The 13,574-nt window shown below is 36.9% G+C and overlaps 1 protein-coding gene across 1 annotated transcript; it reads right to left on the bottom strand.

The window, feature by feature from the left end:
* Positions 1–384: 384 nt before the first annotated feature.
* LOC107862884 lies at positions 385–1,317 on the bottom strand. Its single transcript, XM_016708587.1, has one exon. The coding sequence runs from the start codon at positions 1,315–1,317 to the stop codon at positions 385–387; it is 933 nt and encodes a 310-aa protein (XP_016564073.1).
* Between the last annotated feature and the right edge of the window lie 12,257 nt (positions 1,318–13,574).

Raw genomic sequence — 13,574 nt, 5'->3', positions numbered from 1 at the left:
TTTATCAAACGCAAGGTGTGCATATCACATTTATCTACCATACACACGATTGGGTACTTAGGGTTTTCTCACTTATTTGTACACCTTAATCAAGAAGCCAACACCACAACAATAATAAGTATGACAACATGTAAAGCGTAACAATTCAATGTAATCAAAAGTGCCACAAATTAATGGGTTATTCAAATGAAAAAGATAACATCTACACTATGAGAATATAACAAAAAAGGATACGATCCACTCTCGTGGCATTTGTGGGTTGCCTCCCACCTAGAGCCTTAGTTATCATTGTGGCATGACATTTTTCTTCTTTTGGTCTCACGGTGGGTCCTCAAACCCCTTATCTATCACTATCGCATTTTCTACATCCACCATGGATACTACTTAGAGCTCCACAGTTTGCTTCTTTGACTTGTAAATTTTGAATGAGTCCTCATCTTCTTGTACCCAAAATTTTATTTCCCCAAGCTCTAGATCTATAATGGCTCTCCCGGTGGACAAAAAAGGATGACCAATAATGATAGGCACCTCTTGGTCCATCTCATAATTTAATTTAACAAAATCCACTAGGAGAATGAATTTGTCCACCTTTATGAGGATATCAAATAATATACCCACTGGCCTTTTTATGGACTGGTCCGCCATCAAAAGTCGCATTGAGGTTGGTGTAGGAGTGTCCAAGATAAGTTTCATAAAGATAACAAACGACATTAGGTTGATTCTTGCACCAAGGCCACAAATAGCTCTTGTAAACTCATGATTGCCAATGGTGCAAGGGATAGTGAAGGCTCCGGGGTCGTCTTTTTTTTTCACAACTTTTCCATCCATGATAACACTGCACCCATGAGTAATTTTGATGGTATCACCTTCAATGAGCTTCTTCTTAGACATTAGCTTCTTCATTAACTTAGCGTATCCTGGAATCTCTTGAATCGCCTCAAGTAGTGGGATACTTATGGAATTATTGCTAAGTTTTTCCATAAATTTTCTTAATTTGTCACTCTCTTCCTTTTTATACAACTGTTGAGGGAATGGAGGAGAAACATGGAAGGTTGGATTTCCTTTTCTTTGTGACTTTTCAACTTCTACTACTTCCTCATCGATTTTATCTACCTTTTTGTCATTATTTGATTTTCTTCTTTGAGGTGTCACCTCCTTTGGAATGGCCTTTGGCATATTTTCACTTACCTTTTCTTTAAGGGGTTCTTCAGGTTCCTTCCCACTCCTAGTTACAATTGCTAGGACTTGTGCTTCATTCTTTGGGTTAGCAATTATGTCACTTAGAAGTCCACCTCTAGCCCTTGTATTTAGTTGCATGGAGATTTTCCTGACTTGGGTCTCTAATTAGTTGATGGAGGCGGAGTGAGACACTACCATTTAGGATAGTACGGAGAAGTCACCTTTCAACTTACGGACCATTTTGTCTGTACCTTCAACTCCACTCAAGATTCATGCCAAAACATTTTCGGTCTTGAACTTTTCAGGGTTAATGACATTTCACTCCTTGGCCTTAGCCCTATCATAAGGAGGAATGTAGCAGTCATATTCACATTCCCTATCTCTCCAATATCTATCTCAGTCTTGATCCATCCAACCTTGATTCCCACCTTGCCTTTGAGAGGCAGGGCGGGAACTCCCTGAGTAGTTTGCCAAGTACTGAAATTTCTTCATCCAACTTCTTTGCCTCATCATCGTCTTTATAAGGCTTTGATATTACGGCTTTTACCACTTTGGCAGGTACTCCCATAACATGTTTTGTTAGAATCTCATGTTGGATCATCATCTTGGCTATGTTCTTCTCCTTCTCCTCTTCTCATTTTCTTTGTTCATTGGTCACCACGGTGGTAGTGGAAGGGGTTTTAGGAGCATCAGCCTCACGAGAGTGCCACCCCTTGTTTTGTTTGGAAATGTTACCTATCGATCAAAAAGCCACAAGATTATGTAATTTTATAATAGAGCCACCCGGTGCATTGTCCATAACTATTTTGTTCAATGGGTAAAGAGCTCGATAGAAAATATCAAGGAGAATCTAATTCGAGACCTCATGATTTGGGCATTGGGCTAGCTTTCCATTAAACCTCTCCCACACTTCAAACAATGATTCTCCATTTAATTGCCAGAATTTTACAATCTCATCCCGCTTTTGAAGAATCTTTATTGACGGGAAGTACCTATCAAGGAACACCGTGGTGAGCTCCTTCTAAGAGGTAATTGAGTTGGGATGAAGTGAGCGGAGCCATAAATCATCTCGATCGTTAATAAAAATGGGAAGAGTCAAAGACGGATGGATTTTTGTGTAATATGCGCTATGTTAAATGGCGCACAAACTTCCAAAAAGTTTTTGAAGTAAACATTTGGGTCCTCATATGCTTGACCCTCATATAATCCTTTCATTTATAGTATGTGAAGCATAACACTAGTCACATGAAATATACCATTTCCATTAGTTGGCGAGATGCAGATGGCACTTGTTTTCCCTACTTCATTTAATTGCCCCTCATCGTCTAGAGAAGCATCAAAGGGGTAAAAATTACTTCCATTGTCTCTCATTGCTTCTTTCACACTTTGATCACCTACAAAATAGTCAAAAATAACAAATAAAGTAAATTACCCCACTCCAGGTATTCCTAAGTAAGAATAGCACCACATAAGTGAAATCTATATTTCCCTTCCCTTCAAAAGCACCATTTTGATAACGCTCAACTTACATCCACAATTTAGGGATGAGGCGGTCGTTGTCAAGTAACCCTATGTAAATTGGGGTTGAATCTCAAGGAGTGAATGCTATAGACTTCCAACTTACGGATGTTCACGTTACTATAAGGTTACTTGGAATACTAATGCAATAAATGTGTATAAGTAAATAGGGGGAATTAGTCAAAAATTCTTCACACAAACTTTAACTAGTACGGAGTAAAAGTTATCTTTGGTCTGAATTCAAGGTTTGGAGGAATCTTGGGATTATGTCTCCTTAGAGGTAACGTATGTGGGATAATGTTGGTTTATCAATAGATTTTGTTTTTAAGTAATGGATAGGCTAGGTCAAATGTCATTGAGATCAATCTTTTGATAAAACCACAACAATTTCACCCAATTGCTCTTTCAAGCACCTAATAAGTGTGGATTTTATGTAACCACCTAAAAACTCAACCAAGCATCTTTATTTCTAGGATTATGCTCTTGACATGAATTACAATCCCTAAACACTTATTTCTACAATTTCAAAGGGCAGTAAACCATAGGCTTAGTTGTTCACCATTGCCTTGTCCCCCGATAACCCTCTTTTGAGGATGTTATGAGTTACCTAATATTTACCTAAGTCCCTCTTTTGAGGATGACAAAGGGTTTCTATATCTTGGAGCTTTCACCCATCAAACCCATTTGAGAATTTAAAGTTTTCACCCATCAAATACCATCTCATAAGCTCAAGCAATGGTGAAACCCATACTCAACAACTAAAATTCATGCAAAAACAACAATACCCATACAAAATCACACACTAATTCAATATAATCCCAAGACTAAATTATTTAGCTACTCATGAAGAAATTAAAGAGAAATATACCATGTGGTCATCTAAAACATTCATTCTTTAATAAGAAACTAAGAAATTTGAGTTTCCAAAGTTGATTACACATTTACCCAATTAGGGTTTTAAGCTTAGAATTCAAAACTATATTGTGAGACAAGAAATACCCAAAGAATAAAAGGTTTTTGCTTATATATAATTTGGGGTTCGTCCATGACGTTTTATAATTATGCCATTTGGCCAGTTCCCACTGATCCATTATCGCGTGTATTTGACTGCGACTGTGCTTATGCAGTTGTGGTTAGATTCCACGATCGTATTATTCTAACCATCTTGACTGACCGCGACCTCAGCTAGAGGACCACAGTCATGGTAACTGGGGCTAATGCAAACCATGTCTTCAGCTGCACTCTTCTATGCTTCTTCTTTATTATTTTTATCTCCAATGCATATCTTTTCACCTCTTTAGCTTTTTACTTGCATCGAGTGGGTATTAGTGTATCTAACCACAAGTTTGTTTCATTTATGAATTTGAATCAAGCATTGTGCATGAATAATAAGTATAAATAAGTGGTAAAAATACTACTCATCTATGTCCCCAAGTAGCACCTCATTTAACATCTCGGCATGACGTGTCTATGTTGGTTACTGAGACTTTACCAGCAAGCCAATGGGCACCTTGGTTGCTCAAACTTTATCAAGGTATCCCAAGAGTTTCCTCGGGTTTTCTTTCAACACATTGAACTTATAAATTTAACCTCTAATTGTTTTTCTAATTTCTCATTATGCTGAAGAGGCATTGTATAAAAATAAAGGATCTAAGCAATAGATAAAGCATGTTGTACCTATTGGCCCTTACATGAGTAATGTAATTCTTTGTTTATGGCTCTACAAATTCAAGAATATAGACATATGTTTCCTCCTTCTTACACTTTTCTTTGGGTTCAACAACCTTGATTAATAACTTACCATCCGAACAAAAAATGGAAAAATACTTCGAATAAGGTCCAATACGTCCCAACTCATGAATTACATTTTTATTTACAACCTCACAAAGATCTAATGTTTTCTTCTGAAAGGTGACAACCTCCACAAAAGTCTGATCAAGTGCTGACTCATCCAATTTTAGCTTCTTAATTTGGTTTATAAGAAGTTTTTCACCCTCACACAACTTATAACTAAACTGTTGGGTATTTTACACACCAACCTTTGCATTTAAGTCTAAAAAATTTAGAATATCCAAGCCAAACCTTTCAACCTTTTGAATAAACTCCTATCTATATGTAATGACCCTTTAAGTCATTTCTCATAATTCTACTTATTTTTGTTGTGAAAGCTTTTCCATAGCTGTCCCAAGTCATTTATTACTTCCTGGAACCAATAGTTTGGTTATAGGGTAGTTTATTTAGTTTTTAGAACTATTTTTGCATTGAGAAGTCATCACTTGTTTCAAATGGCCATCGAGAAAAACTTCAGTAAAATGATATTGAATGCAAAATCTGACTATGCCAATAGATCCAAAATATCAATTTTAGGTTTGGTAGACTATTAGGTTGGGTCCCGTTACTCCCAAATGCATTTAACTAGTGGTCGAAAAGTTGATAAATTCAAAATTTAGGTGTAGGGCCCATAAATGGTCAAAACAACCATGGATGAAGAATCTGAATTTGCTTACATGACTAAAACATCAAAATCAATATGGTTGTATATCTTGTTTACTCATATTAGACTCTGAATGTATCCCGAGGCCTTGGCTGAAACTTGGAATCAAATGCCAAGTTACAACCGTCATCAAGTGTAGTAAGATACTACAATTGTGGAGGACTTAGAATGATTGTGATGATTGCAATCATGACATGTGTTGGTGCACGATCGTACTAGCTGAGGGCCTGGGAAGGGATTGTTTAAATACTCTTCTTGGCCAAAAATTGACCATTTTCTCTATTTTCTTAAGTTTCAAAACCCTAATAGAGAGTGTAGACCTCAAATTAAGTCTTGGGTGTTAATTGGGATCTTTAATAACTTGTGTAATCATGGTTAACATCGAATCTAAGGTATGAATCCTTTAATTTTAGTATTGAATTCTTGAATGTTTAACCTAAAACCCCTAATAGCTTGAGGTATGATTTTAGCCCCAAGTATTGGTGATTTACACCAATTTGTTGAGGATTATAACTCTCTAATGGTATTTGAAATATCAGTTGGTCTTAAAAACTCATTTTTCATATGTGGGACCCACTTGGGATTTTTGGTGTTATTTTGAACCTGAAGCACAATGGTGCAATATGGGTGTTGATATTCTCTAAATGATGTGTAGATTATGTTGTTGATAGCTTGGACCGTGGAAGAAGCTTCAAAAAAAAGAAAAGCAAAGGTTGTTGGTTCGTGAGCTATATTTGGATTTGAGATAGGTTAGACTTGTGTAAGATTGCGCTTTATTGTAGTATAATTATGATATCTTGCTAAGATTGGGTTGGGTTTTTAATGTTGAAATGGTAGATGGTAATGTTTGGGATTAGTTGAATCACTTAGGATTTTGAACATATAAAGTGTGGCATTTGACTCATAGTCTAGAACCTTGGTTAGTTGAACTTGTATCAAATGAATAGAATGAGAATGCTATAGTTGCTCTAGATAGACGGGAGTGACCATGTTCACTTAAGAGTATGTTGACCTAGATATGCATATTTGTGAATTAGCCTTAGATGCTTTGGATGACTTAATAGTAATACTTGAAAAAGAATTGTCTTATTGAACTAGTGTGGATTGGTAAATGTTTGAGATGTGATTTAGATAACTTAGTCTAATTACGGGTAGAAGCTAAACTTGAAAAAGACAATATAGGATATTAGAAGCGAAACTTGACCCGCCTTATGCTTGATCTATGTAACTTTATTAGTGACCTAGATTCATGTTGAACACCTAGAATATACTTTTAGTAATATAATGGTTAAGCTCGGTAAATGGTTTATTCTTGATATTGACTTTGGAAATAAGGTGCCCACTTGATAGATTATCTTATTGTCACTATTTAGAATGCATTGGAAAGTCTTATGAATTGAACCTATGACTATGTTATCACTTAAACTATTGACTATTTTACTATGTGTGCGTTGGATTATGTTAATACTCATTTTATGCTCAAGCCTAGTGACTAAGCTTATGTTTATGCCAAAGAATCCATTTTGTGCTAGTATTGTGAATCATGCCTAATAAGAGTGATTCTGGAAAGTATAACCATGGCTTGTAATTCACCATGCTAATAATCATGTCGAGCCTAATAATGTGTTGCGCGCCCACACCATATGGATATGCATGTTCACACACTTACTATTATAATGTATTGAAATAAATGGTTAGATACTATGATATATCTTTGCTTGCTTCTCTTACACTCTATTGATATGGGGCTTATACTTGTTAATGATTTGGATACATATATATACATATATATTGATATTATGATAAATAGTGATGCTATGGTGAATGCTGATGATATTATAATTATAGGTAAGTTCAGAGGATATTATTAATGATATTATAATGCCTGGTACAACTAGAGATACTATTGATGTAATGATGAGGCATGGTAAGTTCGAAGAATATATTGATGACATTATGATGCCCGGTACATCCAGAGGATATATTGATTTTATGATGATGCTCGGTAAGTCTGGAGGATATATTAATGATATTATGATACCTTATACATTTGTAGGATATACTGATGTTATGATGATGCCCGATAAGTCCAGAGGATATACTGATAATATTATGATGCCTGATATTTTTGGAGGGTATATTGATGATATTATGATGCCTGGTACATCTGGAGGATATATTGATGTTATGTATGGTAAACATGTGTATATGTGTTTATGTATGATTATGCCTTTATATGATTACATCCGTGTGGGCTTTGAAGATATGATGCTAATCATGGGAAGTCAGTTATAATTCTTTAATCCTAATCACTTATTTAGTAGTGTAGTTCTCATTAGTGTTAAATGGTGATTAGAAATAGAATATGCCAAGTAAATATTTAAGGCTAATTGGCAAGTGGAATCTTGTGTTGAAATAAGAATTCATCTAGTGGGTATGTTTGGCTTGAATAAAGTTTTTAACTAACGAATATTTCCTAGTTAAATGAGTTGTGTGGTAACTATTTGACTACTAGGTGACTATTTTACTTGATGACTAGAAGTCTAGAATGCTAGATAATGGATCTTGTTAGTTGAAATATGATAACTAGCAATTATGGTTGTGCGTGGTCAATGGTGACAATAGGTTAGCATTGGTGATGATTAATGGTATCAATGACTAAGTATAATATTGTTGGGTTGTTAAATAAGGATTTATAAATTATGATGCTAGATAGTAAGAGGTGTTGGTTGATAGATAGATATATGCATTTGATGATTTGGCTGGTTATTACAGGAGCTTTGTTACTGTTTTATCTCCTATGACTAGATTAACTTAGAATGAAGTTCCTTTTTGATTGTCCAATAAATATGAGTTGAGCTTTGGAAAGTTCAAGGATTATCTTACTTCAGCTCTACTGTTAACTCTTCCTGTTGAGGGTGAGGGATTCACCATGTTTTATGATGTTTTTAGGGTTGGTCTTTGTTGGGTTTTGATGCAGTAGGGTCGTGTCATAGCTTATGCTTCTAGAAACCTTAAAGTGCATAAGTGTAACTACCCCACTCATGATTTAGATTTGGCGATGGTTGTTTTCATGCGTAAGATTTGGTGGCATTATTTGTATGGTGTGCATTGTCAAATTTTCAACAATCATTGTAACCTTCAGCATCTTATGACTCAGCGAAAACTTAATGCTCGCTAGCGTAGATGGATGGAGTTGGTAAAGAACTATGACATTTCCATCTTGTATCATTCGGGTAAGGCAAATACAGTAGATGATGCCTTCAATCATAAGGCTGTAAGTATGGGTAGCTTGGCATGCATATCTATTTGTCAGAAGCCCTTGGCATGGGATATTCAATCCTTGGCCAATTTCATGGTTCGCCTTGATATTTCAGATCCTATAAGGTTTTTGGCTTGTGTAGAGGTGAGGTCCTCCCTATTTGAGTAGATTCATGATCGGTACTATGTGGGGACAATGTCCTTATTTTTTCGATACTTCAGGTATATTCTTTATTTTTAACTTTCAGGGATAAAAGTTCTTTAGTAGTGGATGTTATAACGACCCTTCAGGTCATTTCTTACAATTCTACTTAGTTTTGCTTATAGAGATTTTCAATAGCTTTCCCAAGTCATTTATGACTTGATGGAATTAATAGTTTGGTTACTGAGCAGTCCATTTATTTTTAGAACCATTTTCCCATTTAGATGTCTTTGCTAGTTCCAAATGACTATCGAGTAGAAACTTTAGTATAACGATATCTAATGTGAATTCTGACTACGCCAGCATATTTAAAATATCAATTTTAGGTTGGGTGGACCTTTGGTTTGGGTCTCGCTATACCCGAATGCATTTTAACTAGTAGTCAAAAATTTATTAAATTGGAAATTCAGGTATAGGGCTCACAAATGGTTAAAATGACCACGGATGAAAAATCTGACATTGTCAACTAATTTGGAAAATCAAAATCAATATGGTTGCATATCTCATTTGCTCATATTAGACTCCGGATGCATCCTGAGGCCTTGGACAAAACTTAGAATCAAATTTCAAGTTTCAACCGTCGTCAAGCACAATAAGATACCACGATCGCGAAGGACTTAGAGTGATCGCAATGACCGCGGTCGAGGTATGAGTGGGTGAACGGTCGCACTAGCTGAGAGCTTGGGATGGGATTTTTTAAATACTTTTCTTGGCCAAGAATTAACCTTTTTCTTTATTGTCTTGAGTTCTAAAACCCTAATAAAAAATATAGACCTCAAATTGAGTCTTGGGAGTTGATTGGGATCTTGAATAACTTGCGTAACCATGGTTAACGTTGAATATAAGGTATGAATACTTTAATTTTAGTGTTGAATTCTTGAATGTTTGACCCAAAACCCTTAATGGATTGAGGCTTGATTTTAGCCCCAAATATGGGTGATTTGCACTAATTTAGTGAGGGTTATAACTTCCTAATGGTATTTGAACAATTGGTTGGTCTCATAAACTTATTTTCTATATGTCAGAAACTTTAGACTCTTGACGAAGGTTAGTCTGGTACTAGTAGTTGACTATGTAAGAGTGGTAATCAGTCTTTGAAAGATTCATCTATAGGCTGTGCTAGATATGGTGGATACTCTGGTTTAGCTGGATCTATGAGTTCTAGTTTTGTTCATGACTCTTGTTTTACTCCTGGCCTAGTCGTGGGGCGATGGTTGTTTCAGCCCAGGGTGCTAATCATATTAGGGAAGTTTATCCCTGAGGTAGAAGTGGTTTGTGAGGTTGCAGAGGTGGTTACTAGGGTGCTCAAGGTGGTACTCAGGTAGGAAGAACAGAAGGTTGGTAGGTGCCTATCCAAATGGTGGATGTGGTCAGTTATACGCAATACCTTATAGACCCAAGGCTGAGACTTCAGATGCTATAGTTACATGTACGATTTTAGAGTACCGCAAGTAGGATCTTGCGTTATTTGATCCTGGATCCACTTATTATTATATATCTACTTAGTACTCACCATGGTTGGACATGAATAATGATTTATTATCTGTACCATTGCGTATATCTACTCTCGTAGGTGTTTCTTTAATAGTGGATTGAGTATTTAGATCATGTGGTGTGACAGTTAATGATGTTGATAATTATGCTAATCTTATTATTCTAGATATATTAGATTTCAATGTGATTCTGGGCATGGACTGGTTATCCTACTATCATGTGTTCATGGATTATTTTGCTAAGATCATTACCTTATCCATGCCTGGCGTACCCCCAGTCGTATGGCAGAGAGAGATTAGTTGCAAGCTAATGGGTATTATTTCTTTTGTTTATGTTAGGAGACTTATAATGAGGGGTTACCAGTCTTATCTCGCTTATACATGTGATTCTCATGTAGAGAGGCCATTGCTTGACTCTGTTCTTATTATTTGTGAGTTTCCTGATGTATTTTCTACCAACCTGCCTTGTATTCCCCTTAACTGTGAGATTGAGTTTGCTATTGACCTTTAGCCTGGCACCCACCTATTTCTATGGCACCTTACTATATGGCTCCTACTAAGCTCAAGAAGCTAAATTCTTAGCTTTAGGATCTTCTTGGTAAGGGTTTTATTAGACCAAGTGTGTCCCCATTGGGAGCTCCTATATTGTTTGTTAAGAAGAAATATGGATATATGTGTATGTGTATCGATTATAGGTAACTTAATAAGGTAACAATGAAGAATCATTAGCCTATGCTTCGTATTATGACTTGTTCGAATAGCTTAAGGGTGCAACAGTGTTTTTTAAGATTGGTTTGAGGTCTGGTTATCATCAGCTGAGGATTCGGGCTGAGGATATCCCGAAGTTAGCTTTCAGGACCTATTATGATCATTATGAGTTTTTGGTGATGTCTTTTGGACTGACTAATGCCCCAGCCGCATTCATGGATTTGATAAACCATGTGTTTAGACCCTACCTACACTCCTTTGTCATTGTGTTCATTGATGATATTCTCGTGTATTTGAGGAGTAGTGAGGAGCTTGCGCAACACATGAGGATTGTGGTTCAGACTTTATGAGATCATATTCTTTTTGATGACTTTTCTAAGTGTTAGTTTTGGCTTGAGTCAGTGTCATTCCTTGTTCATGTGGTATCTAAAGCCGGTATCATGGAAGACTCGGATAAGATTTTGGCAATTCGTGATTGGGCTAGTCCCACGTCTCCAACTGAGGTTCGCAGTTTCATTGATTTGGTTGGTTATTACTTACGCTTTATTGAGATCTTTGTTACTATGTCAGCCCCTATGACTAGATTGACTCGGAAGGAAGCTCCTTTCTAATGGTTCGAGGAGTGTGAGTCAAGCTTTTGAAAGCTCAAGAATTGTCTTACTTTAGCTCAGTGTTAGCTCCTGCTATTGAATATGAGGGATTCACCATATTTTGTGATAATTCTGGTGTTAGTCTTGGTTGTGTTTAAATGTAGCAGGGTCGTGTCATAGCTTATGCTTCTAGATAGCTTAAAGTGCATGAGCGCAACCACCCCACTCATGACTTAGAGTTGGCGGAGGTAGTTTTTGCGCTCAAGATTTGGAGGCATTATTTGTATGGTGTGAATTTTGAGATTTTCACAAATTATCGTAACCTTCAATATCTAATAAATCAGCGTAAACTTAATGCTCGCCTGTGTAGATAGATGGAGTTGTTAAAGAACTATGATATTTCCATCTTGTATCATCTAAGTAAGGTAAATATGGTAGCTGATTCCTTGAGTCACAAGGCAGTGAGTATGGTTAGCTTGGCATGTATATCAATTTCTCTGAGGACCTTGGTATGGGACATTCAGTCCTTAGCCAATTTGATGGTTCGCCTTGATATTTTGGATCCTGCGAGGATTTTAGCTTGTGTGAATGTGAGGTCCTCCCTATTTGAGCAGATTTATGATCGTCAGTATGAGGATAACAAGCTTTGCTTCCTCCATGATCAGGTGGTGAGTGGTGAGTCTAGGAGACATACATTTGATTCTGAGGGTATCTTGATATTCCACGGTCGTATTTGTATTCCCCGGCTTGATGATTTGATTTAGTCTATTCTTCATGAGGCTCACAACTCTAAATATTCTTTTTACCCTGGTACGGCTAAGATGTATAGAGATTTGAGTTAGCATTACTAGTGGAACGGTATAAAGAGACATGTGGCAGACTTTGTGGCTCGTTGCCTATGTTGTCAATAGGTTAAGGTCGAGCATAATCGTCCAAGTAAATTGAATCAGAAATTGCCCTTTCTCGAGTGCAAATGGGAAAGGATTATTATAGACTTCATTAGTGGTTTGCCTCATACTTTTGGTGGTCATGATGGTATTTGGGGTATTGTGGATCGTTTGACTAAGTCAGCACATTTCATTCCTATTCAGATGACCTTCAGTGCTGAGAGATTATCCCAGCTTTATGTTTGGTAGATAGTTCGATTTCATGGTGTGCCTATTTCTATCATATCAGATCGTGGTTCTGTATTTACTTTGTGGTTGAGTTGGGTACTCGAGTAGATTTAAGTATAGCCTTTCATCTGCAAACAGATGGTCAATCCGAGCAGACTAATTAGGTGCTTGAGGATATGCTCTTAACCTGTGTTATGGTGCCTTATGAGGTTTTGTATGGAAGGAGATATCATTCTCTGATAGGATGGTTTGTGACTTCTGAGGTGAGACCCTGTGGTACCAATTTGCTTCAGGACTCATTGGATAGAGTCAGGGTGATTTAGGATAGACTGAGAGCAGCCCAGAGTAGGTAAAAGGCTTATGCCGATCGTAACCTCTATTTCTTGAGATTCGGAGTCGGTGACAATGTGTTTCTTCATGTTTCATCCATGAGGGGTGTGATGATATTTGGAAGGAAGGGTAAGCTCAACCCTCAATATATTAGTCCTTTTGAGATTTTTCGTGCAACTGGCAAAGTGGCCTATGAGTTAGCCTTGCTTACAGATTTCACTATGTTCATCCGGTTTTCCATGTCTCTATGTTGTGGAAGTATATTCCTGACCCATCGCATGTTCTTAGGAGAGATTCAGTCCAGTTAGACGAGCTGTTGACCTTTATGGGGGAGCACATGCTAATATTGGCTAGTGATGTGAGACAGTTGCATACTACAGAGATTTTTGTAGTTAAGGTTCAGTGAAAGTACCGCCTAGTGGAGGAGGCCACTTGGGAGATCGAGAGAAAAATGCGGGCCTAGTATTCTTATTTGTTCGAAACTTCAGGTATTTTCTTCATCATTAACTTTCAGGGGTGAAAGTTCCTTAGTAGGGGATGTTGGAATGACCCTTTTGGTCATTTCTCATGATTCCTCTTATTTTTTATGTTAGAGCTTTTCCATAGCTTACCCAAGTCATTTATGACTTGCTGAAACCAATTGTTTGGTTACCAGGCAGTCCGTTTGCTTCTTAGAACCATTTC

This window comes from Capsicum annuum, chromosome 7 (genome assembly GCF_002878395.1).
Source record: "Capsicum annuum cultivar UCD-10X-F1 chromosome 7, UCD10Xv1.1, whole genome shotgun sequence".
NCBI classification, from domain to species: Eukaryota; Viridiplantae; Streptophyta; class Magnoliopsida; order Solanales; family Solanaceae; genus Capsicum; species Capsicum annuum.
Note: the sequence above shows the minus strand (reverse complement) of the source record. Positions and strands in the feature narration are given on the sequence as shown.

What these genes read in the sequence shown, in the direction of transcription:
- LOC107862884 (XM_016708587.1), bottom strand. Translation starts at nt 1,317, where the DNA reads ATGCAACTAAATACAAGGGCTAGAGGTGGACTTCTAAGTGACATAATT.